At 41.0% G+C, this 25,163-nt stretch overlaps 1 protein-coding gene across 1 annotated transcript in view; it reads left to right on the forward strand.

The window, feature by feature from the left end:
• The window catches only part of NCEH1 (neutral cholesterol ester hydrolase 1), a 54,546-nt gene extending 29,778 nt beyond the window's left edge, over positions 1 to 24,768 (forward strand). Inside the window, exons 2-5 of the mRNA XM_046659914.1 lie at positions 6,919 to 7,147; positions 9,045 to 9,114; positions 19,115 to 19,286; positions 21,159 to 24,768. Coding sequence (XP_046515870.1) covers positions 6,919 to 7,147; positions 9,045 to 9,114; positions 19,115 to 19,286; positions 21,159 to 21,776 — 1,089 coding nt within the window. The 3' untranslated portion in view covers positions 21,777 to 24,768. The remainder of the gene's footprint in view (positions 1 to 6,918; positions 7,148 to 9,044; positions 9,115 to 19,114; positions 19,287 to 21,158) is intronic.
• The last annotated feature ends 395 nt before the right edge of the window (positions 24,769 to 25,163 follow it).

Consider the following 25,163-nt stretch of genomic DNA (forward strand, 5'->3'; position numbering starts at 1 on the left):
ATAATAATAAACAGTTACGTAGTATTTGATATGTGGCAGACGCTGTTGTGAGCGCTTTCCATATGTTTACTCATTTAATCTTCAGAACAACTCTGTGAATTAGGTACTGTTATTCTCAGTTTACAGCAAGGAGATTAAGGCATAGGACGTTAATGAAGACATACAACCAGTCAAGAGTAGAAACGAGAGTCAAGCCCAGGCAGTCTGGCTCCCCAGCCTATGCTCTTTACCAGTGTTCTATGTTTGCCTGAACATGTGGGTTTGGAATTAGGGCAGTTTTGCACATTGATAGAGGAAGATTGATATGGTGCTGTAATTCCTGAGCATCACTTAGCCTCTACTGACTACTTTACCACTTGGCCTGAGCAACCATAAACATGGGAATTCTCAGCAGGTTGGATGGGAGGCATAGGAAAACCTTGCCATAGTCAAAAGGTTGGGATGGCCATTAAATCTTTTAAGGGAGCAGTAGATCCAGTCAGACTGGCTTGTCCTCTACCTCAGAAGCTGCAACTGGTAGCTCTTAGCCCAGATTTGGCCTGCAGGCATGTTTTATTTGGTCTGCAACTTAAAAAAAAAAAAAAAAATCTGAATCAATGCTTTAAAATCAGAGGATTTCTCTTAAAAATCAGTCTTAGGGAAAGTCCAGAGAACTGTGAAAGCTTAAGGAGGGATGGAAATTTGGGGAAAGGAAGGGCATCACCCAAGATTTAAATTCTTGACAATCTAAGTTCTCAGTCCATCCTTTACCCACCTTTGTATTCTTATAACCTGTAGCAGAGTCTTCACATATAGTAGGTGCCTAATTAACACTTGTCAAATTATGGTTATCTGATCTCTGGTAGTCTCTTGCCACAAACATTGAGGTTTTTTGTAGAAGAAAAGTTCTGGGGCCGGCCCCGTGGCCGAGTGGTTAAGTTTGTGCCCTCCGCTTCAGCGGCCCGGGGTTTCACTGGTTCGGATCCTGGGCGCAGACATGGCACCGCTCATCAAGCCATGCTGAGACGGCGTCCCACATGCCACAACTAGAAGGACCCGAAACTAAAATATACAACTATGTCCCTGGGGGCTTTGGGGAGAAAAAGGAAAAATTGTAAAAATTGTAAAAATTAAAAAAATAAAAAGTTCTGCATTAGTGGATCACAGGTGATCTGTATGGCGGTCTTCAGTGCAAGTCACGTAATTTGCCTGCCAATAAAAAAAAATTAAATCTGCATTTAAAAGTACACATAAATGGGGCCGGCCCAGTGGAACAGTGGTTAAGTTTGCACTTTCTGCTTCTCCGCGGCCCGTGGTTCGCCAGTTCGGATCCCGGGTGCTGACAAGGCACTGCTTGGCACACCATGCTGTGGTAGGCGTCCCACATGTAAAGTAGAGGAAGATGGGCACGGATGTTAGCTCAGGGCCAGTCTTCCTCAGCAAAAAAGAGGAGGACTGGCAGTAGTTAGCTTAGGGCTAATCTTCCTCAAAAAATAAATAAATAACTCAATAGAGTACACAGAAAATTTACACCGTTTAAAAAATATGACTATAATTTTGATGCAGATAATGCTCTATGAAATTGTTTTCCTACAATAGATAGGAGTAGAACAGAATTTGGACAGCAGAATTAAAAAGCTATCTGGCAGGATGAAATGGCCGTTACTGGAAAAGTTGGAGGACCACTGACGTAGAATACAAACCTTGAACATGAGAAATGAGCCAGGTAGTGAGTTACAGTAGATGCTCTAAGTGTTTAATGTGGTTGGTTCGTGTTGAAATTTGACCACATGCTAAGTTATTGATGTGTATGGGGTATCAGTGTTCTATGGCTTTTCCCCAGCCTCTTGCTCCCCCTTTGACATAAGCATACCGGTGAAGTTTTTAGAGATTATTTTATATCTGTTTAACCTATAATAATTTCAGAACTTGATAATCAATGCAGTCCTAATAACACGTGTACATAATGGGAAAAATGATTGTCTCAGCTTCCCTAGAAACATTGGCCTGTCTGTCCCTGGGCTCACGTTTCTTGATGCAATGGTCTTCTGGATCGGAGATGTACTAGTAACTATAACCACCACATGTAAGGCTTAGTACGTGCCAGGCACTGCTATAGGTGTTTTTACTCTTTTTAAGCTTCACAACAATCTTTTGAAGTAGTTACTATTGTTATTTCTGTTTTATACATGAGAAATCGAGGCTCAGGAAGGTTTATAACTTGCCCAAGATCCCACTGCTGGTGGGTGGGGGAGCTGGGCTCTTAACCCAGGTGCTCTGGCTCTGGCGTCTGTGCTTGACCTCGGTGCTGTACATCCTCTTAGAGTGAGCCTTTCATTGCCTGCTCCCTCTGTCTCTACATCCCATATTTACCTTATCTTCCATAGGCATCAAATGGTAACTCTTGCCCAACACTTTGCATTTGGTTTCTGACCTTCTTCCTTGCTACTCATGCTTCATCTTCCATTAAGGCACGATTCGGGCTGGACGCCTTATTGCATCTCATCCCAGAAAGGACAGGCAGAAGTAATGCCTTCCTTCACTAAACTTGTGCAATCCTTTATCCAGGCGTGTCTTAGTAAGCTTGCGTCACTTAGCTAGCTAACATCAGCTATTCATTTACAAGTCTTGGTTCTCCTCTATTTCCCTAAGCTCCCGAAGATTGTCTCTCTCTCCCTCTTAAGGTTCCCTGACCATAGAATATATTCCCTAATTTATATGCTGAATGAATTAACAGAGAACAATCCCGTTCACAAACATAACAACTAACTTCTATGCTAATAAACAGAGTCCAGTTTCTTCTTGGCTTCCTTTGATTCTTGCTTGCCTTCTGACCTTCGGTCATCAGATCTGGGTAGAGAGCCGATGGCCCACCGATTTTCCTGTGTCTGGTTCCACTGAGGTGTAATGAGTACTCTTCATCCCTGTCATCTCCTCAGGCAGAATTCCCTTCCTACATCCTGGTATGGTTATGGGGGCAAGTGTTGAGACCTCTAGCGCTGCCTTAGAGTACTTCAACTAGCTAAGACTGGGTCAGTTCCCAACCTGTGGGGCTCTTAACACTCAGCTTGCTTCTTTGTGTTACTGGAGTTTTCTGGCTACTTCTAAGGAGGATTCAGGAAACTTTGTTAATTTGAGAACGTTTCTTAGGTGGATCTGAATTTCATTTCACAAACTCAAGGATGCAAGAAATATAATTTGGTCTATATTTTGAGCCTTCTTTCTTTAAGTAGAACTTAATCCCAGTGAATGTAGGTATTCCCCCATTGCTGTTTGCTTTGAGGTTTTGGAGGGTCTTATACAGTGTTGAGGCATAATGAGTGGGGAAGGCCATCTGGGTACTCATCTTCAGCCCACATCATTGTTCCACCTGGTCCTTGGTGTGTGGTCCCTACAAGTTGCACTCAGATATCCTGTGTTCTCATCTATAAGAGCCCTTCAGGTCCATTAGTGCTCTCTTTGATTCCTCTTGGACCCTTGAGAACATATAATGGATCGTGGATAATGGAGAGGTTATCTCAGATCCATCTGCAAGACACTCATGCAGCCCTTGTTACTTTTAGGTCTTTTTTTGGGATATGGAATCCCTCTGCTGCTCCTGCACCAGCTGGAGCCTGAGGAACACTCCGAGGCCGTTTGAGACCCTGTCTTCCTAGACATACCTTGCAGTCACACTTCCCTAGAGTCTTGCCTCTTTCAAAGGTTCCACCTGAGCGTGGGGCACATGCCTGCTCTTCTCAGATTCCACAGGCATATCTGCAGGTTGCTGTGTCCCAGGGTTCTTTTTTCGTTGGACCTTAGATATCAATCCACATATTCTTCGTTTCATCTCCACACTTTCCACCTAGCTTAGAGAATCATTTCTATTCTAGGAGTCTTCTTATTCATCATGTAATCTTCTAAATCAGTCTATTTTTTTAATTCTCCGAAGGATGTAGGCTTTTGAAAATCAGGAAGTCACTCCTGTTTATTTGCTATTTGTTTTCATAACCCTTCCCTGAATAACAACTACAGGTGGGTGTGGCTACTGATTTTACTTGTTGGGCAGTAGGGATGGGAGGGGAGTAGTGAGAAGAGCTACATGAAACAGTAGATATTGGAGAAGAAAGATAATATTTACAATTTTATCATGCCTCATGACATCCCATAGACATGTGAATGTCGTCCCCAACTGAATAGGACTCAGAGCAGTTTCTTGGGCTCCCACGGATCTAAGCCACATCTCTAGGGCAATTCTGTCTGTCCTGCAACCTCCCCGCCATGGTTTCCGGAATCCACCTTCCACACTGGTTACTTTAGTTTTTAAGCTTCTCTTCTGTCCTCCTCACAAGGAGGATGATAGTCCCTACCTCACAGAATCGTACCTAGAATTCAACAACCTACCCTGACACTGTAGGCACTCAGACAGTGATAACTATTGATGATAATAATAATAATAATAAGGGTGGTTAATGAGTGATTACTGTTTGTTTCAAAATTTGAAAATGGAGAGAATCAATCTCTATACCGTCTCTAGGATAATTATTTTTCATTCTCTTTTTTATCAACGCAATTCCAAACCTTAGTACAATTTTATTTTGGCACCTTTCTGGGTTTTTTTTTCCCACCCATCCACCCTTTCTTTCTCCCTTCTGCTTATCTTTTTTTCCTGCATAAACAGACTATCCCTTCTCCAGTCAGCACTTCTGCCCCCACGCCATCCTGTCAGTATTGTAAATAATGCAGATAGTTGTTCAGAAATTCTGTTAATGCAGATGGTCATAAGCTAACAGAGCAGCAGTGTTTCTGGAAAGGTAAGGGCAGATTGAGTCAAGGCTGAGCCACTCAGAGCAAGCAGGACATAAAGGAAACCCAAGGCGGAGTCTCGGTAAAATGAGCACTCTCTCTAATCTGTTTGGTAAAGACAACTCACTTGTTTTACAGCTTTCCCATCGTTGAAGAAACTCACATATAATTTGTCTTAAGTCTTCAATAAGGCCTTCATTTAACTCCAAAAAATATATAGCCCTGAAAGTAACACAGCCAAGTCTGCCATTTCTTTGTATTTTATTATTTCATGCCTATCAAGCCACTTGTCCTGTGAGAAATGGAAGGATCCTTTGTGTTCTCTATTAATTGATGACAGTGTTGACAAGGGGTTATTGTGTGAACTCTAGAAATCTTAGTGAATACAGTGATTCTCAGCTGTACCCTGACAGATCGCAATATTCCCCAAGTTAGACTGATATTTTACCGCAAGGCTCCAATGATGATTGCCTTTTCCCAATTTGCCAAAGACCTTAAATTGATGACTAGAATCGTCTGCATGTGTGTGTGTGCATGTGCACACACACGCACATTGTTTATTTCATTTTGAGAACAGTTGTTTTAACTTTTCCAGTAAACTGGGCGATTGATCCATATAGAAGTTGAGTTACTTTATTAATATTCATTTGTTCTGATGCTGCTTGTATTGCCAACAAATGACTATTAATAGAATTCTTGGAATAGCTGTTCGGGGTAGATTAATTGCCTGTCGTTCTTGTTTTTCATGAACACTGGCTAATGGTTTTATGATGCGGGGCTTTCCAACCTTTTTCACGACAGGGCATATGTATACAATAATAACATTTTATATGGGACACTGGAGGAAGTGGCTCAGGAGCTTGGCGAGGGGATTAGTCACAGCACGTCTGCACCGTCTTCAAGGCACAGCAGCGTGCCCCCTACACATGCTGGGAAGCTAGATTATGTTGCCTTGCAGACTTTATGTAGTCCTGATTTCTGCTAGCAACATTGTTTCCTTGATCTTATGATGGCATTAAGCATTTCACTAATTATCAATGTTCTGTTTCATATTCTACACAAGGGTGCTGTTAGTCTCCAGCTGTTCCTCTTGCCCAGCTTTGAGAGCCACCAGGAGATACAGTATCTAAGTTCATGCTCTGTGCCAGGAAAGTTTCCAGTCGCTCTTTGACACTTCTGGGCCTCTCTAGTTTGACTAGTCGCTAGCATCCAGTTGGCTTCCAATTCTCCAGCTTTGAACCGTGGCCATTAAGTCTCACAGGGAGGTCAGTTCTGAAAGTGTACTCAGTAGGAAGAGCTGGTCTAAGAAGCGGACAGAGGGGAGTACACTCTGCAGGGCTTTGCTGGGTGGATGACTTCGCTCTTTTTTCTCTAGATTCCTTCTCCAACCAAATAACTTTCTGTGAACACTTAATGCAGAGCTTGATGTCCTCAGGGTTCAAAGGAGAAGAGACGGCAGGCTGAATGTTGTTTGCACGTTTCTGAAAAGCTCCTGGTTACGTCTGAGCTGGTTTGCTTCTAAATACCAGGGCCACAGTTGACTCGGCTCCTGCCCTCTCACACACTCGTTCCTTTCTCCTACTTTCAGAACAACCAGACACACTTAAATATATAATATATAATGTTTAATAAGCTAACACAAATATATAATGAGCTTAGAAATGCTTTTAAAATAGTTACAGTAAGTATAAAGCTTTCCTCTCTTATTTACATTTAAATAAAGTATTCTTCCTCTGCTCGGAGTATGTGATTGGAACTATGATGTGCTGATTTAGGGGGGGAGAAAAGGGGTTGAATCCTGCAATTCACAGTTCCTAGGTTTGAGTCCCAGAATGCAACTTATCCAGTTAAATGGGCAAGTTCAGCTAATTTCTAAGCCTTCTTGATAAAATGGGACTGATATTTCCTGTCCCATTTCCCTCTCAGAGCTGATCTGAACATCAAAGGAAATCTCATGTATGAAAATGCTTTGTCAGCTCTAAAAGTGGAAGGTAAACATAATTTGTTACTGTGTTCAAAGTGGCCCTTGAGTCCTTAAGTGCGGTGGCCGTTGCTTGTGAGAATTCAAATACTGAGTTGGCGAGTGTTGCTCTGGTGATGACAAAGTTGGAAGCTGACGTGCTCTCCCTCTTTCTTCCCTCCCTCACTCTGCAGAGTAACCTGATACACTACCTGGGCCTGAGCCATCGTTTGCTGGCACTGAATTTTATCATCGTTTCTTTAAGCAAGAAAAGCGCATGGTCATCTGCTCAGGTGAAGGTGACCGACACTGACTTTGATGGTGTGGAAGTCAGAGTGTTTGAAGGCTCTCCAAAGCCAGGAGAGCCACTGAGACGCAGCGTTGTTTATATCCATGGAGGAGGCTGGGCCTTGGCAAGCGCAAGTATGTCCTGGTCACCTTCAAGTTGTCTGGGGTTGTGGTTGGCCCTGGGAGAGACGTGAGATTGAGTTTAACTTTCTTATTGGGTAAGGAGAGGGGGCCCATTTGACTTGGTTCCCCCAGACAGTCCCAGTTACCCCTATTGTCCCAGCAAAATTATTAAAAGTGCCCCCTTTTTACACTGAAAGGGTCCTGGTTTGGATGATTAATTATGTGGTTATCCTATATAAAGGTTTTTGCCTGTTGTTAATTCAGGCAGATTGTTTTGAAAATATTTCCAGTGACCCAAACCATAGACTAACTTATTGTGAAGTGTTGACAGTAGCTTTCTACAGCAAAACAAGGTGAAGTTTCATTGAGCCAGAATGTGAGGGAATTATCTGTAGCTCTTTTGCCAACTTGTGTTTTGAAGATGTCTTTCTATGAAATAGAACAAGTATTTCTAAGTATACATGTTAACTTGTCAACCTTTTGTCTGCTTCTGAAACCAAAGATGAAAATATATAAAGTATGCCACCATTAAAAGGAAACAATCTTGCAGAGTTCAAGAATATTCTCTTTAACATTGGATAACTTCATGAGCAGAACACATTCAAAATGGCAGGCAGCCAAGTGCACCAGCCCAGTGGAAAGCCTACCAGGAGGTAGTAAGGGCCTTCTCTCTGCCTGTAATTGTCATGGAGCTTCTTCCTCATCTTCAGCCCAGAGCTTTTGGCATCTCCTAAGTTTAAAGCCAATGGCAGCTTGTTCTAGCTTTTGGGTTTTTTTTTAATAACATGTTATTTTTTTTTAATGTGTCAAAGGCCAAAAAGTATAACTTTGTCTAGTAATCCCGTTGCATTTAACTCCATGTTCATCATTTATTCTTTTATTCACTGATTTGTTCACATTTTCAACAGATGTTTACTGAGTATGTAGGTTTGCTGAGGGGTTTCCTGGGGTATAGGACTTTCAGTACAAAAACTCCTACAGTTATGTGTAAACCTCGACCTTTGGTCACTCTATTTTGTGCTAGAGGATGGGGATATAAAAAGGAATAAGACAGAGTCTCTTCCCTAGAAAAGATTGTCAGTAGCATTGGACACTTGCCAGGCCAGACATTATGTTGGAGATCAGGAAGTGTAGGTGCCAGGAATGGTGTGGATTGTAAGAGTCAGCCTTTTCCACATAATTTTGACTGATCGCTCCTGCCAGAGGCGGAGCTTGGGCTGGAGGAGGTATGCAGGTGGTTACATAGTTATTTAAACTTCTGGTTCTAAGACTGCCTTGGAAAGCCTATAAATAAGGGAATATTTGATTTTCCCTTGACACAATCCACCTCTTAATCTATTGGAAGAACAGATAAGGGAGTAAATTTTTGCGTATTAAAATTGCTCTGTCACTGTGAACCATTGGATCCTCTTTCTATGAAATGCTGACTTCCTAAAATTCTAGTTTGTTATGTGTTGCTTTAAACAGAATCCAATAGTCTTCAAATTGGTGACTTCCCTGAATTGAGCAAATAAGAGGATTAAAAGAGAAAAATTTTTTGGTTCTAAGGAGGAAACTATTTAGTTGCCGTGATTTTTGGAAAGGCATACATTTGAAAAGCAGAATTAATTTGGTAATTTTTATGTAGTTCATTATGAAATAAATGTTAGTTAAAAATACATTCAAATGTAATCTAATATAGGCTTCCTGTTATTTTATAGTAATTACATTTTAGCACAAACCAGATTTAAGTTTTGCGTATTTGTACATGTAACTCTATTAATGAGACATATGTTCACATTTGCTTTTTATTATGTTTATGATTAATAGCTGAAGTCCAAGTCTAAAAACAATCCACAATTAGCAGAATTTAAGAATGGACAGTATTAAATAACCTGTTTAATGGTGATTGCCCCTTTATGTCTTTTAGAAATCAGGTATTATGATGAACTGTGTGCAGCAGTGGCTGAGGAATTGAATGCTGTCGTTGTCTCTATTGAGTAAGTAATTAATGCTGATCATAGAAAAAAAGTTTTTAGAAATGGATCCAAGATAACCATCTAGCTATTTCATTTTATAAGTAATAAAGTAAAAGTCCAGAGAGGTGAAGTGATTTTCCCAAGATCACACAAAATGATTTCTGATATAACTTCGAATTTCTTTTTTGTTTGTTTGTTTTTTTGTTTTTTTTTGAGGAAGATTAGCCCTGAACTAACATCCGCCACCAATCTTCCTCTTTTTGCTGAGGAAGACTGGCCCTGAGCTCACATCCGTGCCCATCTTCCTCTACTTTATGTGTGGGATGCCTACCACAGCATGGCTTTTGCCAAGCTGTGCCGTGTCCACACCAGGGATCCCAACTGGTGAACCCCTGGCTGCCGAAGCGGAACGTGCACTTAACTGCTGTGCCACCAGGCCAGCCCCAAACTTAGAATTTCTTGAACTAACTCTGTAACATCTCGAATTATCTTTCTATTTTAGTTTTGGAAACTTTTGGAAAAGGAATTAACTGAAATTGAGAGAAATATGCAATCAGTTGTCTATAGCATATAGATTTGATTACTCCCTCTTTAAATCTAAAACCTAATCAGCATTTTAAGAGAATCTTTCGTACAACCAAGAGATGGAAAAGTTATTCTTCTGTGGAGTCAGGTTCTGTAACTCAGACTTTGTAAAGAGTAATGCATTCAACAAATCTAGTTGATGTAGTTATTATTGTCGTTAGTAGTAGTATTAATGTCAATGTTTTGAGTTGTTTCTGTTCTAGACTAGTCATTTTTCTGAGAAACTGAGAAGAATGTGCATAATAATTATAAGAATTGTAATGATGGTAATAATGCAAAAATCATAGCTCCTGTTCCACGGCAGTCACCATGCAAGTACAATTGGGTCCATTGTCTCTCCTCTTTCGGATCTTTGTTCAAATATCTTTTCAGCAAGGCCTTCCTTGACACCCCTATTTAAAATTGCAACCCAGTTTTCCTTTGTTTTATTTTTCTCCAAAACTGTCATCAACATCTGACAGGCCATATATTTAACTTATCATGTATTTATTGTACTGGGTGGAAGTAGACAATGTAAATTCCATGAAGGCAGAGATTTGGGGGATTTTTGTGTGCTTTGATCATTGCTGATCATTAGTGCCTGGAAATGTCCCTGGCAGATAGTGAGCATTTAATAAATATTTATAGAATGAATGAGTAAAGAGTCTTGCTTAATTCTCATGTAAATCATCTAAGATAAATATTTTGATATTTTCCTCATAGATGAGGAAATTGAGGCCCAAGAAGTTAAGTAACCTGCACGAGGTCACATAGCCAGCTAGTTACATAGATTGAGTGGGGAATCGAGCCCAGGTTGAATCACCCCAAGGCCCCTATGTTTCTTTGGTCCAGTGTCAGACCAATATGGAATGATGCTATGTGACAGGGTTATGTCAACATCAACCACTTTCCATGCCCCAAGCTTATCCAGCTCTCTTCTTCTCTCTGCCTCCCTCTGTTCATTCACAGCTCATCTCCTCCTTGCCCCTACGCCAGATCTGAGACTTAAGAGAATGCATTCTTCTGCAGTCCCTTTGGAAGGGCTGGTCTCCTGAGTCATTTAGGCAGTTCGGATCCTATGAGCGGCGGCCTTAGAGTCACACAGAGCGATGCTGTGGCTGCCTCCTCGGTGACTTTGGCTCTAGACAGCTCTGGACAGCTGCCAGACCTCCCTCAATCCTTGGCCAGGCCTTCCAGATCACTCAAGGGCCCTCACTTCTATTTTGTAATTCAAGAACTTTCAAGTAAATGATTGCATCATCTGGCCTGGGCAGCAGGCCAGAGGAAAGCAGGAGCTGTTTAAGCAGCTGAGCCCCATTATGGAGCAAGGCCCTACAGCTTGATGCTGGGGAATTAGCCTCAGGGCCCTTTACTGATTTCTCCAGCTCTTCGAAGCTCTGAGGAAAGGAGGAAAGTTGGACTTTCTGTACTGGACACCATGAAGATTCTCCACACAGGCCTGACTCTCCAGGGCTTCAATATAAGCAATTGGCAACATGTCTAAGCTCATCCTACATGCCCTTCTCCACCTGCCAGGATCTGTCTCAAATAAGACAGGGGTTCTTTTACGTCTTGGCTTATCATAAAACACACTAGGATGGATAGGATGTTTCTAAGATGATTTTTTAAAAAGAACTAAAACATAAAAGGGACTGCTTTCATTTTAACTTTCCATTGTGCCTAATCTCTGCAGTAGCCTCCAGAAGTTTATCAACTGAGAGGCATCACCATAGCAGCCGGGTACCATTACTCATGACCATGTGACCTCAGGCAGGTCATTTAACCTCATGTGCAAAATGAGGTTAGGAACCTTTCCTGTGCATCTTGACTGGGAGCTACTGGGAAGAGAAATCCTATCTTCTTTCCTTTGGGGCCCCATCACCCAGTACAAGGCCTAGAACATGCATGCATGCTATGATCATGATGTTTCTCTTGGAAAGTATAATCAGAGGTCTAACTTGGGAACGTATTTCTTTTCGTTCCCCACCTCTTTCTTCTTTCTTTTATTCCATAAAGATCTATTGAATTCCTCTTATGTGCCAGTTACTATGTTAAATTCTGGTAATATAACAGTGTGAGTAATAGAGATATAATTCCTGCCTTCATGGGGCTTACAATGTTAAGTGTGATAAGTAATGTGAAGTAGAGGGGTAAGTAGTAATGGAGGCATCTAACGGGTAAGATCTCACCTGGTTTGAAGTGTCAGATTCAAATATCACTTTTGTCGAGCTCCTAAGCATGAGCAGAACCTAGTTAGACAAAATGAGTTGGTCATAGAAGTCCAAAGTGGTGTAATAAGAAGGCTTGGGAGGAAGGGAAGGAGACAGAGCATTAAGGGAGTGAAATATGAGAGAAGACAGATGGAGGGACTCCCACTTCTGGTGATGACAAAGGGAAAGAAGAAATAGGGTGGCTGGTGCTGAGAGTTTTCAGGAGCATGGTGGACCCTTGGTTCTCCTGGATTCCACTTTCTCCTGGCAGGGAGGCTGTCTGGAGACTGCTGCTCCTTATCCTCAGGGCCCACGGGGGTGGGTAGTGGTGCCATGGCTTTGCTTCAGCTGGGGCATGGCCTTGGGGAAAGTCATAATCTGAGGAAGCTGGTGGGCAAAGGTTGGGGGCAGCCCTGGTAATGGAATCACCTCACAGGAAGTGAGAGCCGGGAGTTGGAAGGCCTCAGTTCCTGTCACTGGTGCTGGCTCAAGGTCCTGGGGAGAGGCCCAGCAACTGAGGTAAATAAAGGTCTCAAGGTGTAAAAACAGGCATTGGCTTCTACTCAGTAGCTTTTGCAACACTGTGCTATTTTTATATATTAATTGCATAATAAGTTTAATAAGTTTGTTATATAAATGAAAAAGTTCACCTTATAATGCATGGATGTATACTTATTTAGGTAATCTGGGAAGGTCTTATTTTGTGTTCATAAACTTATTTTCATAAACTTCAGTGCAATTTAGCTATAACATTGTACATTTTTACCTGTAGTTTAAATAATAAAACACAACACTAGAACCATAAGACATAAGGGAAGAGGAAGATTTAAATTTTTTTTTTTTAAAAGATAAATGCGGGGCTGGCCCAGTGGCGCAGTGGTTAAGTTCGCACGTTCCACTTTGGTGGCCCGGGGTTCACCGGTTCAGATCCCGGGTGTGGACATGGCACCGCTTGGCAAAACCATGCTGTGGTAGATGTCCCACGTATAAAGTAGAGGAAGATGGGCACAGATGTTAGCTCAGGCCCAGTCTTCCTCAGCAAAAAGAGGAGGATTGGCGGCAGATGTTAGCTCAGGGCTAGTCTTCCTCAAAAAAACCCCCAAAAAGATAAATGCAGGATAATAACAAACTAGGCATGTTGGATATTGTTAAGTTCTGTTTAATTCTATAAATTCTGTTATTAAATTCTACAAGGTATATATGTTGCTTTTTGTCTGTGGAAAACTGTTTCAACTTGTATTTTTCTTTTAATTAAGTCTTTACTACGCTCAAACTCTCCATTTTATGTAAATGGAAACCCATTCCCATTCGACCAAACGTTAGGTGGAACGAAACTTTACAGAGCTGTACAGAAGAATGCTGCTAGAGAAGACAGAGAAGAAGCGGGAGCATTTATCCTAGTTTGCTGCTAACGGAGTTGTAAGCAATGGGATCTTTATGCCTCTGTTTTTTTCATCTGTAAAATCAGCTGAGTGCAAGCTGACAAAATCACAGCAGTTTTAGGAGGCATAATACAATACGCATCTCGATAAATAGATGTTCAAATAAGATACTCTGAAAAACCCAGAGCACCGGTGACTAGCTGTGACTCCCTCCTGCTCCTTTTCCTGCTCTTCCTCCAAGTCGTGAGAGGAGAAATCCTCATGCATCTCTCCCACTGGGCAGCCCTGGAAGGTGGGCAGACCAGGTTCCTAAGGGTTCCCCTCCGAGAAAGGGAAGATCTTGCTCAAAACTTTCCTTCAACTCGGTCCAGGCCGACTTAGCAAACCTGAAGGCCAGCATCACAAATAATTTAATACCACAGAAAGATGGTACTGTGGCTTCTTTTAAGAAGTAGTTGTTTTATTTTCTTCATTATCGTTAACTAATGAATCTCTCCTTTTCAGACATATGTATGACTAATGTCTTCTTGGCTCTGTTGTCTACTAACATAAAAAAATCAACTGGTGTCTCTCTTGTCATGTAGGTCTTTTAGAGTTTCCTAGGGGGAAATTGGAGCTTTATAATCGAGCTTTTTTAAAAAAGTCTGTGCTGCAGCTACAGAACCCCCATGACTTCAAAGCACAGCGAGGTTCTGAAGCCTAGTTCCACCCACGCCTGAACCCTACAGAGCTATGTTTAGCTTCTGAAATGACACAGAGAAAAGAGGCCAGAAGAACTCAGCACCAAGCCTGCTCGGGCTTCGGGCTTCTGTTCCTCCTGGGGAGTGCTCTGGCTCTCTATTTACCGTTGAGCTTAAAGGCGAGGTTGGCATCTGAATGGGAGGAGGCAGTTTAGATAAACAAAGAGAGCCCTGGGAGCTCCCTGCTGTGTGCATAGATATGTCTCAGAAAGTCTTATATTGTGAACCCTGTGAGAGAGAATTGCATCATTTGAATGGATCACAATTCTAGGCTTGGTCACTCCTAGGGTTTCGGTGAAGCATTCTGACCTCTGTCGGTTCTCTTGAATGGTGTTCTTGTCCAGTCAGCCAAGGCTTTCGTAATCTCTGCTCTCCCTTGCTATCTCCAGGGGCTAATTTTGAGAATAGACACAGAAAAGAAGACCCTTCCTCAACCTTTATGCACAAGCCACTTCTTAAGAACAGAAAGGAAAACAATTATCCATTAGCAATTTTATTTTATGTTCTTATAATGGGAAGGAAGCTCCCACCTGTTAGAGGGATAGATTATTCTTCTGGAGTTCTCTCCCTCAGATAGAGAGCAGAATGTGGATGTAATTACTGATTCGATTCAGATAACCCCTACTGAAGATGCGGCTTCTCTGAGACTGAGGAGAATATTAACCTTTTTATGTGCTCAAGATGAATCTATTGAGCTCTTCCTGGGAGATGGCGAAAAGGAAAAAAAAAAAAAAAGACAAAAAAAAGGAATGAGGTTTTTTCTCTCTCCTGCTGAATCTAATAGGAGTATACTTTCATTGCAGAATGTCACATGTACCTTTCACCTAACTGGCAGCACAAGAAGAGAACTCAGTGTCCTTGCCCACAGCAGAAGACTGGACACTGGTTTCCCAGTTAGGTTATTTGGAGGGTGAATGTGCATTACGACGCTCTTAAAACACTAGCGTCATTCAGGGCTTCAACTTCCATAGGCTTGGAGCAACTTGCATTTCCCCTCAACCCTAGGCTTGTGTGTGACATCCGCCTTTGACTTAAGGGGCAATTTGTCAGTCCTTCTGAGCATTGCTCCATCTCTCTGGTCACCGTTAATAAAGTAGGTAATAAAGTAAGTAATGAATCATAGAAATGGTGCTGCTTATTTCAGGCGGGTATTCAGCAAACTCTTTAGTATATCATTATGACCTTTTGTCTATTTCTAGAGGAAGTTGAGGTATCTGTGTTATGACCTCTTGTGAGACAGACTTTGAGGGCTCTGAGGAAAGAGGGTCACTTTGGGCTGGCTCTTAGAAGGTTTTGTGGAAGAGGTGGCACTTGAGATGAGGCTTAAGGGATGGGAACATTTGATGAGGAATTGCTGGGGAAGGGCGTGGGGGGTGGAAAAAGGGGCCAATGCGTTGGGAACGGGAACAGGGAGATGTGTTCAAAGGAGAGTGACAATATGGCTGGACTCGGTGCTGTTTCTGAACCCTGGCTGCAGGTTAGAGTTACTTGGGGGAATTTTTCTTCAAATGTAAGTAGGCTGGGCCCCACCCAGATCAAATGAATTGGCGTGTTTTATAAAGGGACTCAAACCTCAGTGTTTTCGTAAAGCTCCCAAGATTATCCTAAGGTGCATATAGAGTTGAAAACTCTGAGCTATGCATAGAATATAGGAAGTGGAGTGCTTGGCGAGATGAGTAGGTGAGTTAGGAACAATTTTTTATGTTTTTAAAGCCATATGATTTATTACTTTCCCCACCACAGATAGTGTTATACGACATATATTTTATATGTAAAAGGTATGAAATAAATATTTCAAATTTTGTTTGGAAAGAAGAAAAGTATGTTGTTAAAGGTGTACCATGTGCCAGGCACTGTGCCAGGTGGTTTGTTTAGAGTATATTGCAAAACCGTTGAAATCATGACAGACATTCTGGGATGTCAGAAATCTACAGTTTTGAGAATTTACTGCTTTGGTGAGATAATGAGAACACACATACCTATTCGAAAGGCTGTGGGCTTTGAAGATTGAGAATATTTTTAAAGGAAGAGGGGATATGTGGGTCTTGAAGTCAGATCACAGCTTTGCCACTTCCTGGCTGCCGTGGACAAGTTACACATCCTCCTTGGGCCTTGCGCTCTCGTCCTTAAGCCCGCAGGTTTGCTCCTTTATTTAAGTGAGACGCATCTGGCGAGGTGCCTTGCCTAGCAGGAATAAGATAATTTTTCTAGAGTGTACACATTTGTTAAATTGATTAAACCTCATTCCTAAGTTTCCACCACATTTTGTTCTTCTGGTAGGAGGGGTGCACAGTAATAGATCGGCAGAAGCTGGCACTGCAGAGTCATTTATCTCTGCAGTGAGTTGGCAAATTGAGACGATATTTGCTGCAAATTCATCAGATGTTTTAACTCAAGATCCCTAATTTTAAAATTAAAAAAAATAAGGCAGTACTTTGCAGGGACATAGCTTTGAATGAAAGCAGCAGATAAATATATTTATGCATGCTTTCTTTGGCCATACCACTCAAATTTCCTCCCGTCTCTGTTTTCTGTGTCTAGAAAGACATTACAGAACTTTGGCTGTCCTTCTCAGGTCAGTTTCAAGCTACCGAAGGCTCATCTTAGGCTAGGTGACCTCAGAAATATCTAGTTTCACTATATTCTCCTGTCTATGAAAACAGTGTCCCTTCTTATTGAATAACAGTAGAGAATGTTTCCAGCTTGAACCAAGGTAAGGGGAGGGGTTAGAAGATAGATCTTTAAGGGCACCAGAAAGACTTTTGCATCATCACCTGTTTTTAAGTATATTTACTCTGTTATCTGAGCCAGTTATTAATCGACTGGTAAGATTTGAGGCAATAGTGTGTTCTTTTAGATTACCAATTTATCTGGATTCAAAGTCACTAAGACCTTTTATGAAACATCAGAAAATTTAATCCATGGATGTGTCCTAGTAGAATATGTTCTGACCTCTGGGCCACCAAGAGAACAGTTTATCATGATATGTGGAATCCTGCTGAGACAAATAGCCTTTATTTTCAAAACTTGAGTCATGAAGGGCTTTGTTTTTATTTCGTTGAAAGAATTCAGAGATCGTAATACTGAAGTTAAAAAACTGAGACCTCATCCCGGAATTGGGGGTAAATAGAATCATGTGAGATGTCTCCACCTAGTGGACAAAATGGTGTACTCCTACTCCTTTCTGCCTTTATTAATGCCTGGACAAGTGTAACAGCAGCTTTAAGACGTAATGAAACCAACTAGAGCAGAAACATTTTGGATGATTAGTTGATCATCACAGAAGGAAAAATAAGAAATAAATTATAAAATTTATTTTATCTGTTATAAGGCAACCACTAAGGGAATTTCTTATTGAATTTAGAGTTTTAAAATGTAGTAATTCTTGAATGACCAGATCTGCATTCACTACTTATCTAGGTATTTCACAAATATTTGTCCATTTTATTGTATTTACATTTAATGTCAATACATTTAGTTAATTATCTGGATTTTAGATGGGGGAAATTAATGGCCTTATATAAAGTAGCTTTGAAAAAAATTAATGTGCTAATTATAAAATGGAAATTAAAGACCTGAGTCTTAACTATTATTAGATTTTAATCAAGTAATTAGTTTCTGTCCAACCTTGTATTGATCTGCATTTAACTTCTTTTACAAATCAAGTAACTCTTCTGTGCCTCACTTTCTTCATTTGTAAAATGAAGGTATGTTAATACTCAAAAAAAAAGTTTACTGAATGGATGATTATGTGCCCAGCACGTTGATAGATACACACAGTGATGACTAAAACACGGTCTGTGATACCAGAGAACACACTCGTTCAAGGAAATACAGAAAGAAATCATTTTTGCATGAGGCAATATGAACAACAATGTACCCCACCACATAGAAGTACCAAGGGGGGCTGGCCTCATGGCTGAGTGGTTAAGTTTGCGCGCTCTGCTTCAATGGCCCAGGGTTTGCCAGTTTGGATCCTGGGTGTAGGCCTACACCACTCATCAGGCCATGCTGTGGCAGCATCCCACATAGAAGAACTAGAATGACCTACAACTAGAATATACAACTGTGTCCTGGGGCTTTAGGGAGAAAAAAAAAAGGAAGATTGGCAACAGATGTTAACTCAGGGCCAATCTTCATCACCAACAAGAAGCTTAAAAAAAAAAAAGTACCACCAAGGAATGGTAGCCAACTCAGCCCCAGAAGCAAAGAATGCCACCTGGAGGAGGCCAAACTCTCGAGCAAGGCTTAAAGGATGAGTGAGAATTAATAAGCAAGGAAGGAGCATGGAGCCTGAGAGGGTGCTCCAAGCTGAGACTACCAATATGGATTTGTAAGATGATGTGGTTGGGACGTTTGACAAAACCAGGGTTCTTTGGAACTCTTAAATGATTATGAATCCTACTAAGTGTGCAGAATAGGATCCCAAAGGGACTCTGATCATACAAAGTGGGGCAGTAGAAAAAGCCCCAGCAGTGTCCCAGAGGGCCTGCCCTGGGCCGTCTGGCAGACTTGGCTTCCCTTTTGTTGGTTGACGAGTAGCCTTTTAGTTCCAGCCTCCAGTCAGTGAGTGCGTTGCTTGGGTTTAATGTCTGGCTGGCATGACCTCTTCGGTGGAGTACAGTTTTACTATATTTATCAAGTAAATCATGAAGAATGCCATAAGGACTCATTAAACCAACAAAAGGGTTAATTTTAATTAAGGCCAACAAAGGGGTTAATGCTGCCGAGTCACCTTTTAACCCAGAGGAGTTGTGAATGGAACACTGACTTCCAGAAATGAAATTCCAAAATCTATTGTGTTTCTATCCATATCTTAATAATCAACATCTGCGTTTCACTTTGAAGTTTCGTTTTTGCTTTAGTGGTGGTGGTAGGGGGACTGTTTGGTTTGGTTTGTTGTTTCGTTTGGTGGCTTACAGTTAAAAAAAAAAAAGGTTATTGCCAATAGAAAATCATTACATTTTTAAACTATTTGATTTGCCAGAAAATGAATGTTTTATTTTTATATTAATTCCTTAGCTGTTTGTGTCTAATGTCAAAAGAACCAGTTTCCTCTTAAACTTTAAATGGCCTGTAAAGACTTGGTGAAGTCCTTCAATGAATACAACTTTTGTCTTCACAGGTACAGGCTAGTTCCAAAGGTTTATTTTCCTGCACAAATTAACGATGTTGTACGCGCCACGAAGTACTTCCTGCAGCCAGAGGTCTTACACAAGTATTCGGTTGACCCAGACAGAATTGGCATTTCTGGTGACAGTGCTGGTGGGAATCTCGCCGCTGCGCTGGGCCAACAGGTAACAGGCTGCCCTGAGGTGCTGGTGTAGGAGGGCACGTGATAATATCCAACAGACCAGTATATTCTCTACTGTGCATGGCAAAGGCTTAGCCAGGTGGGCTTGTCACTAGGGGGCCAAGTTATTCAGATGACCACACTTAGAGAGCTCTCAGATATCTTTCTGAAGTAGGAAGAGGGGTCATTGAAAGAAGTGTCATTTCTGAGTCCTTGTAAAGGCCCTGATTTCAATTAATGTGAAAGGAAGGGCTAACATTTTAGAGGGCTCCCTTGCTCTCAGGGATATACGTGAAAATTAAGTACCCCCCTCTGCTTTTCCATGTTGGACTTGCAAAACAGGGTATTTTTGCTTAAATTCCAATCGCTAAGATTGTTTCCTTAGAATTTTGAGCCAAATTAAAAAGTGTTTCCCTCAATTTATTTTAATATAAAAAAAGTAAATGGTTCAGGTACATTAAATGTCATAACACAAGTTAATCTGAGCTTACCTGGTTACTTCTTTGAAAACGGTATCTCTCTCTAATAGCAGCCAACATTTAGGGTGGCTGTGTAAACTTAAAGATAAGTACATTTCCTTCCTCTTATGGATTAAATAACTTAAGAAGAGCATCTCTGTCTTCTCACCTCCACACTTCCTTGGGTACCCTCAAATAGCATCTGCCTTTTTATTTGTGGTGTACCTTGGTTTTTTTCTCCCTTGCTATGTTTAAAGAACTTGGTTCTCCACTTGGCCTTGGCACATTTGCTATCCCTGTGTCCACATGTGGTAAGAAGGAGGTCCTGGTGCAGTGGGGAGAGCATCATAGGCTTTCAAACCAGACAGAACTGGGAGAGAATCCAATTCCCCTCTTCGAGAACTATTTGGGCAAGTCCCTTCACCTCTCTGAGCCTCAGGAGAAAGAGGATAATGCCATCCGATTGCCAGGACTTAGTGAGATGATGTAATTCTTGGCACATATTAATAGTACTATTAACTGATTATTTCCTCATGTTTTTACAGAGCAGTTACATCTTCCCAGTAGGGTTCTAAAGTCCCGTGTGAAACAAAATTGTACGGCTAAAGTGACCTTGAAGATGGTTTAGTTGCCTATGAAACACAGTGACTGAGTTAGCTGCCTTTTGGATGTTACACGAAAAAATATATCATCTTAGACACTAGACTTACAAAATGAGGCAGTGTATCCACATTTCAGGGAGGCCTGGGAGAATTGAGGTCTGCTGAGCTGGGGGATTCACTCAAATTTCCATGTCAACCACTCTGGGGCGTGTGCTCGTTAAGTAGAAAGGAAGGTGCATCGTCAGCACTCTTTAAATCCTCACGCGTTCTCCCAGCATGAAGACTAAATGCTCATCAGAGGAGGTACCCTGAGGTCCTACTAAAACACTCTGGAGTCCTATCATCTGCTCATTTAGCTTTTCCTACTCCTCTCCTCTGGAAGAGTCAGACTCGTTTTTTTCTCCCAAGTAAGCCATTGCCTTTTGGGGACTTGCAGGCAGTGCAAAACTAAATAAGACTCACGCATTCTCCATCCATAGCACCCATCAGAGTGTGCTAAGTGCCAAAAGATAAATATAAGTATTAATGGGGGTTTAAAGACCTGAGAGATCACGTACCTTTGAAGTGTTCCCTCAAAACGATGAGTTGCAAACATCATCCCTTTTTCAGTAAGTAGCTAGCAGCTCGATAGGGTGGCGGTGGCGGTGGGGATAGAGAATTAATTATTTTTTAAACTACGTTACTTAATACCAATACCTGGCAGAAATTTAACCCTTATACTCCTTTGATTCAAAGTAACACATTCAACTACTTTATAAGATGTTTCTGTAAAAAGAGCCATGCAAAATGAAATAATGTTTGCTGCTTCTTCTCCAGATTAGTCAAGATGCCAACCTGAAAAACAAGCTCAAAGTGCAAGCTTTAATCTATCCAGTTCTTCAAGCTTTAGATTTTAACACACCCTCTTATCAGCAAAATGTGAACAGCCCGATCCTGCCCCGGTACGTCATGGTGAAGTACTGGGTGGACTACTTAAAAGGCAACTATGACTTCGTCGAGGCCATGACCGTTAACAATCACACTTCCCTGGATGTAGAAGAGGCTGTCGCCCTCAGGGCCCGTCTCAACTGGACAGCCCTCCTGCCCCCATCTGTCACAAAGAACTACAAGCCTGTCGTCCAGACCACCGGCAACGCCAGGATCATCCAGGAGATCCCTCAGCTGCTCGACGCCCGTTCTGCCCCGCTCATCGCAGACCAGAAAGTCCTGCAGCACCTCCCAAAGACCTATATTCTGACGTGTGAGCACGATGTCCTAAGAGACGATGGGCTCATGTATGCAAAGCGTTTGGAGAGTGCAGGTGTGGAGGTGACCCTCGATCACTTCGAGGATGGCTTCCACGGGTGCATGATTTTCACCAGCTGGCCCACCAACTTCTCAGTGGGGATCCGGACTAGGAATAGTTACATCAAGTGGCTGGATCAAAACCTGTAAAGGAGTGAAGTTTCTAGAATGCTTGAGCCCCTCTTGACCCTCCTGCACCTGCTTTGGAAAGACATGCACTTTTTAGTCGACTAATTTCCCCTTGTTACTTGTGAGTTATGGAATCTCTATTCCCTGCAGACTTATGTTAATTTAATTTTTTTAAATGCATTTGACTAATCTAAGTGCAAAAGCATCTGAAATCTGGTTCTCAAAGTGGACCAGTCTCTGTCTTCTTGTTGTTTTAGCCAAACTGCTACTAATACCCACAGCTGCAGAAAGCAGGACTAGGAGCTGGAAATAGCTCTGGGTCCTGCCTTCATTAAGAAGTTCTTTTTAGAAGAAATTTTTCCAGCTGTGGATGATAGAGTGACCTTGAATGAGTTAAGAAAATGTAGGCTCTTCTTCAACTTGCTAGAGTTTGCTTTGAGTTCAGAGCAGTGTTAAATGCGTGCACTTTAAGGTCAGTGCTGGGTACCACGTGCCCTCCGTTCTTCATGAATGGATGGTTTTGTTTCCTATGGGAATTTCGGCAATGGCTTTCTAGCAAGGACAGGTTTCTTAAAAGACTTTCTTCCTTTATAGTGTTAATTTTATGAGATAGCTATCTATAAGTCCAGCTGGATTATGATGATACTTGAAAGTTACTTTCTACCACTATTATTGGAAAATAGGAGGTTTGCATGCACTGAATATATGTACATTGTTACATTTTTTGGTTATACCATCTCCTTGGGAGAGATCTTTTGGGAGCAAAGTTATTTAGATTTAGAATAAATTTTCCATTACAGAACAAGTAAAAACAAATGAACCAAACTACTGTTTTCATAATGAATACTTCTCACATAAATTACCAAGAGCAGTGTGTATATATTTGGCAGGGTCAGAAAAGAAGATCCATTTAATATTAGTTTAAAATTATGAAAAATACCTTTAGAGGGTCTAGTTTATTCTTGAAAACAACTTTTTCACTTACACGGCTTTAAAGTGGGCCTATTTTGGTATATATAATGTATTGTTTATTTTTTTAAGTTATTTAATGTTAAAATATGTAGCTAGACTTAAGTTTTTCAGGATAATGTTGGTAAAGAATATTAGAAATAATGATATTTTTAAAAAACTATCTTAGAGTTTAAAATCTACCTTGGGATTATATCCACATATAATTTATGAAAAGAGGTAAAATAGCTATTAATACTACTATACATTAGGTTTAAATGTTTTGATGTTTATATGCGTATGCAAATTAAAATAACTGGAAACTATGACGACACCTAGTAAAGTCACCTAAGTTTATAGTTACAGCTCAGACAAGACACACGTGCTCATCTCTGCTCTCTCTGTTTGGAGGAGCACTGGCTCCTATTCTTCTGGGTGAAGGACAGACATTGGCGCCAGCTGCCTACGTCTCTCATTAACTCCTTCCAGCCAGGTCTAGAAGTTACAACAGCCCAAGCTTATCTTCATGTAAAGGCTTCACTGCCAGTGGGAACGTCTTCAGCACAGCAAGAAACTGCACTTCTGACTAAGTTGAGTCGCTCTGCCCTCCTTCCTTTCACTCTTACTTCTGCCCCCATCCACGCAGGGACTGCAGAGAACGGCAGTAATGATACAATGACATCGTCCATGGAGAGAAAGTAGAACCTTTTCACTCATTTGAAAGATGAAATATTTTTGGCATTGAAATAACAAATGAAAATTTGCACACTTACTTTTCATTTATTGTGTAAGCATTTAATGTACAAAAAAGAAGTAAATGCAACATTGTGTGTGTGTGCCTGTGTGTATATAAAAATAATCATACAAACTAATGTGCTAATGGACTCAGGCAAGTCATTTATCATCTCTGAGCCTCTTTTCATTTTCCTCTAAAATCAGAGAATTGAGTTATTTGATCTCTGAGGTCTCTTCCAATGATAAATTCCAACCATTTTGTCAGACTGGCAAATTGTATTGGCCTCTTCTCTTTTTGTAGGTCATTATTCTATATACAGAGACTCATGCATCATCGAAAAATTTTTTTTCTGTAAACCTAGGATTTTAGTTCTTACTCTATAATAGCTACCCTTCTCATTTAATACTACTCTTTTTGACACCTTTTGAAGGGACCAATGTTTGGATCTTATTTTGGTTACCTACATCTAAGAAAGCAAAGAAAACGTAATACACACACAGAGTTCCTTAAAATGATGTTTTCTCAGAATTGCAAGGCAAATCCTACGGTAATTGCAGACAATGAATGATTCCGGATCTCTAAAGGGCTTTCTCAGGTGAGAAGGAAGTGAAAGAAAAAAGAGGACAACCACTGTTTCTGATGAAATACTTGAGTTTCATTAAAGCTTTTATATATTCAAATAATTCGTCTAACAACTTGCACTGTATCCCACCTCAGACCTTGCTTTAAGGTCTTCCTTGAAATTTTCCTTGGAATAATAAAAATTGCAAATCATGATACACAATAACCACTAGACACAAGAGAGGCTAACCCAACCCGAGCTCTGAGCTCTAAGAACTCCTTTGGGAAGTCTGCAGAGTTTATGTTGAAGACATTTTGGTTCGGGTGAGTTCATTTTCTTTAGCTTTTGTTTTTATAAAAAAGAAAACCTTATACTCTGCAGATTGGTTTTTTTTTTTTAGTGTTATGGCTTTGCTTTGTTTTCGTATTTTATGAAAAAGTTGATAGTCTTTTTGTAATATCATTGTGGAATATGAACATAAATATATGAAGAAAAAATATTGAAGTGCTGCAAAATATAGTGACGTGTAAATGTTTTATCATCTATTTGTGAAAAATTTAAGACAACTGTATAATTATCTCGGTGGATATAATATTTTATGCATGCCATTTTAACCTTTGACCTTTTGCTTATTTCCCACTGCAAAGGGGAAGGCAGATTTTATGAAGGATTTTAGTAGCAAATCCGTTTTGTAAAACGAAAATCCAGTGTGGAGGCAGGAAGGTATGTATCTGTTTTGACTCATGTTTGGAAATAAAATGGCTCCATCTGGGAATGTGCGTCATCTCATTTTCTGGCTCCCATCTCTCTCTTTCCCTCTATATCCTAGATCCCTAGCCACAGTACCCTCCAAATCTTCTGCCCCTTGGAGTACTCCAGCTGCCTTTCAATCCCCGAGAGCTGGTTCAGTGGCCTCCTTGAGCACATGCATTTCATGTCTCGATACAGCATGTGCTGCTCAAATTGGGGAAACCTACCTTGGACTGGCGAGAAGATTCTTAAAGCCAGGCAGGCCCTGAGATTATTTTGGGACTTTTCAATACACTTATTAAGAAGGGATGATCACAGTGCAAATGAATTTGGATTTGAACTGGTTCAGCCAAAGTATCAATTCCACCGGAGGTAAGTTCTCAAATTGACTCCATCATTACGAGCAAATCTG

The sequence above is a fragment of the Equus quagga genome, chromosome 4 (assembly GCF_021613505.1).
Source record: "Equus quagga isolate Etosha38 chromosome 4, UCLA_HA_Equagga_1.0, whole genome shotgun sequence".
In the NCBI taxonomy this organism is placed as follows: domain Eukaryota; kingdom Metazoa; phylum Chordata; class Mammalia; order Perissodactyla; family Equidae; genus Equus; species Equus quagga.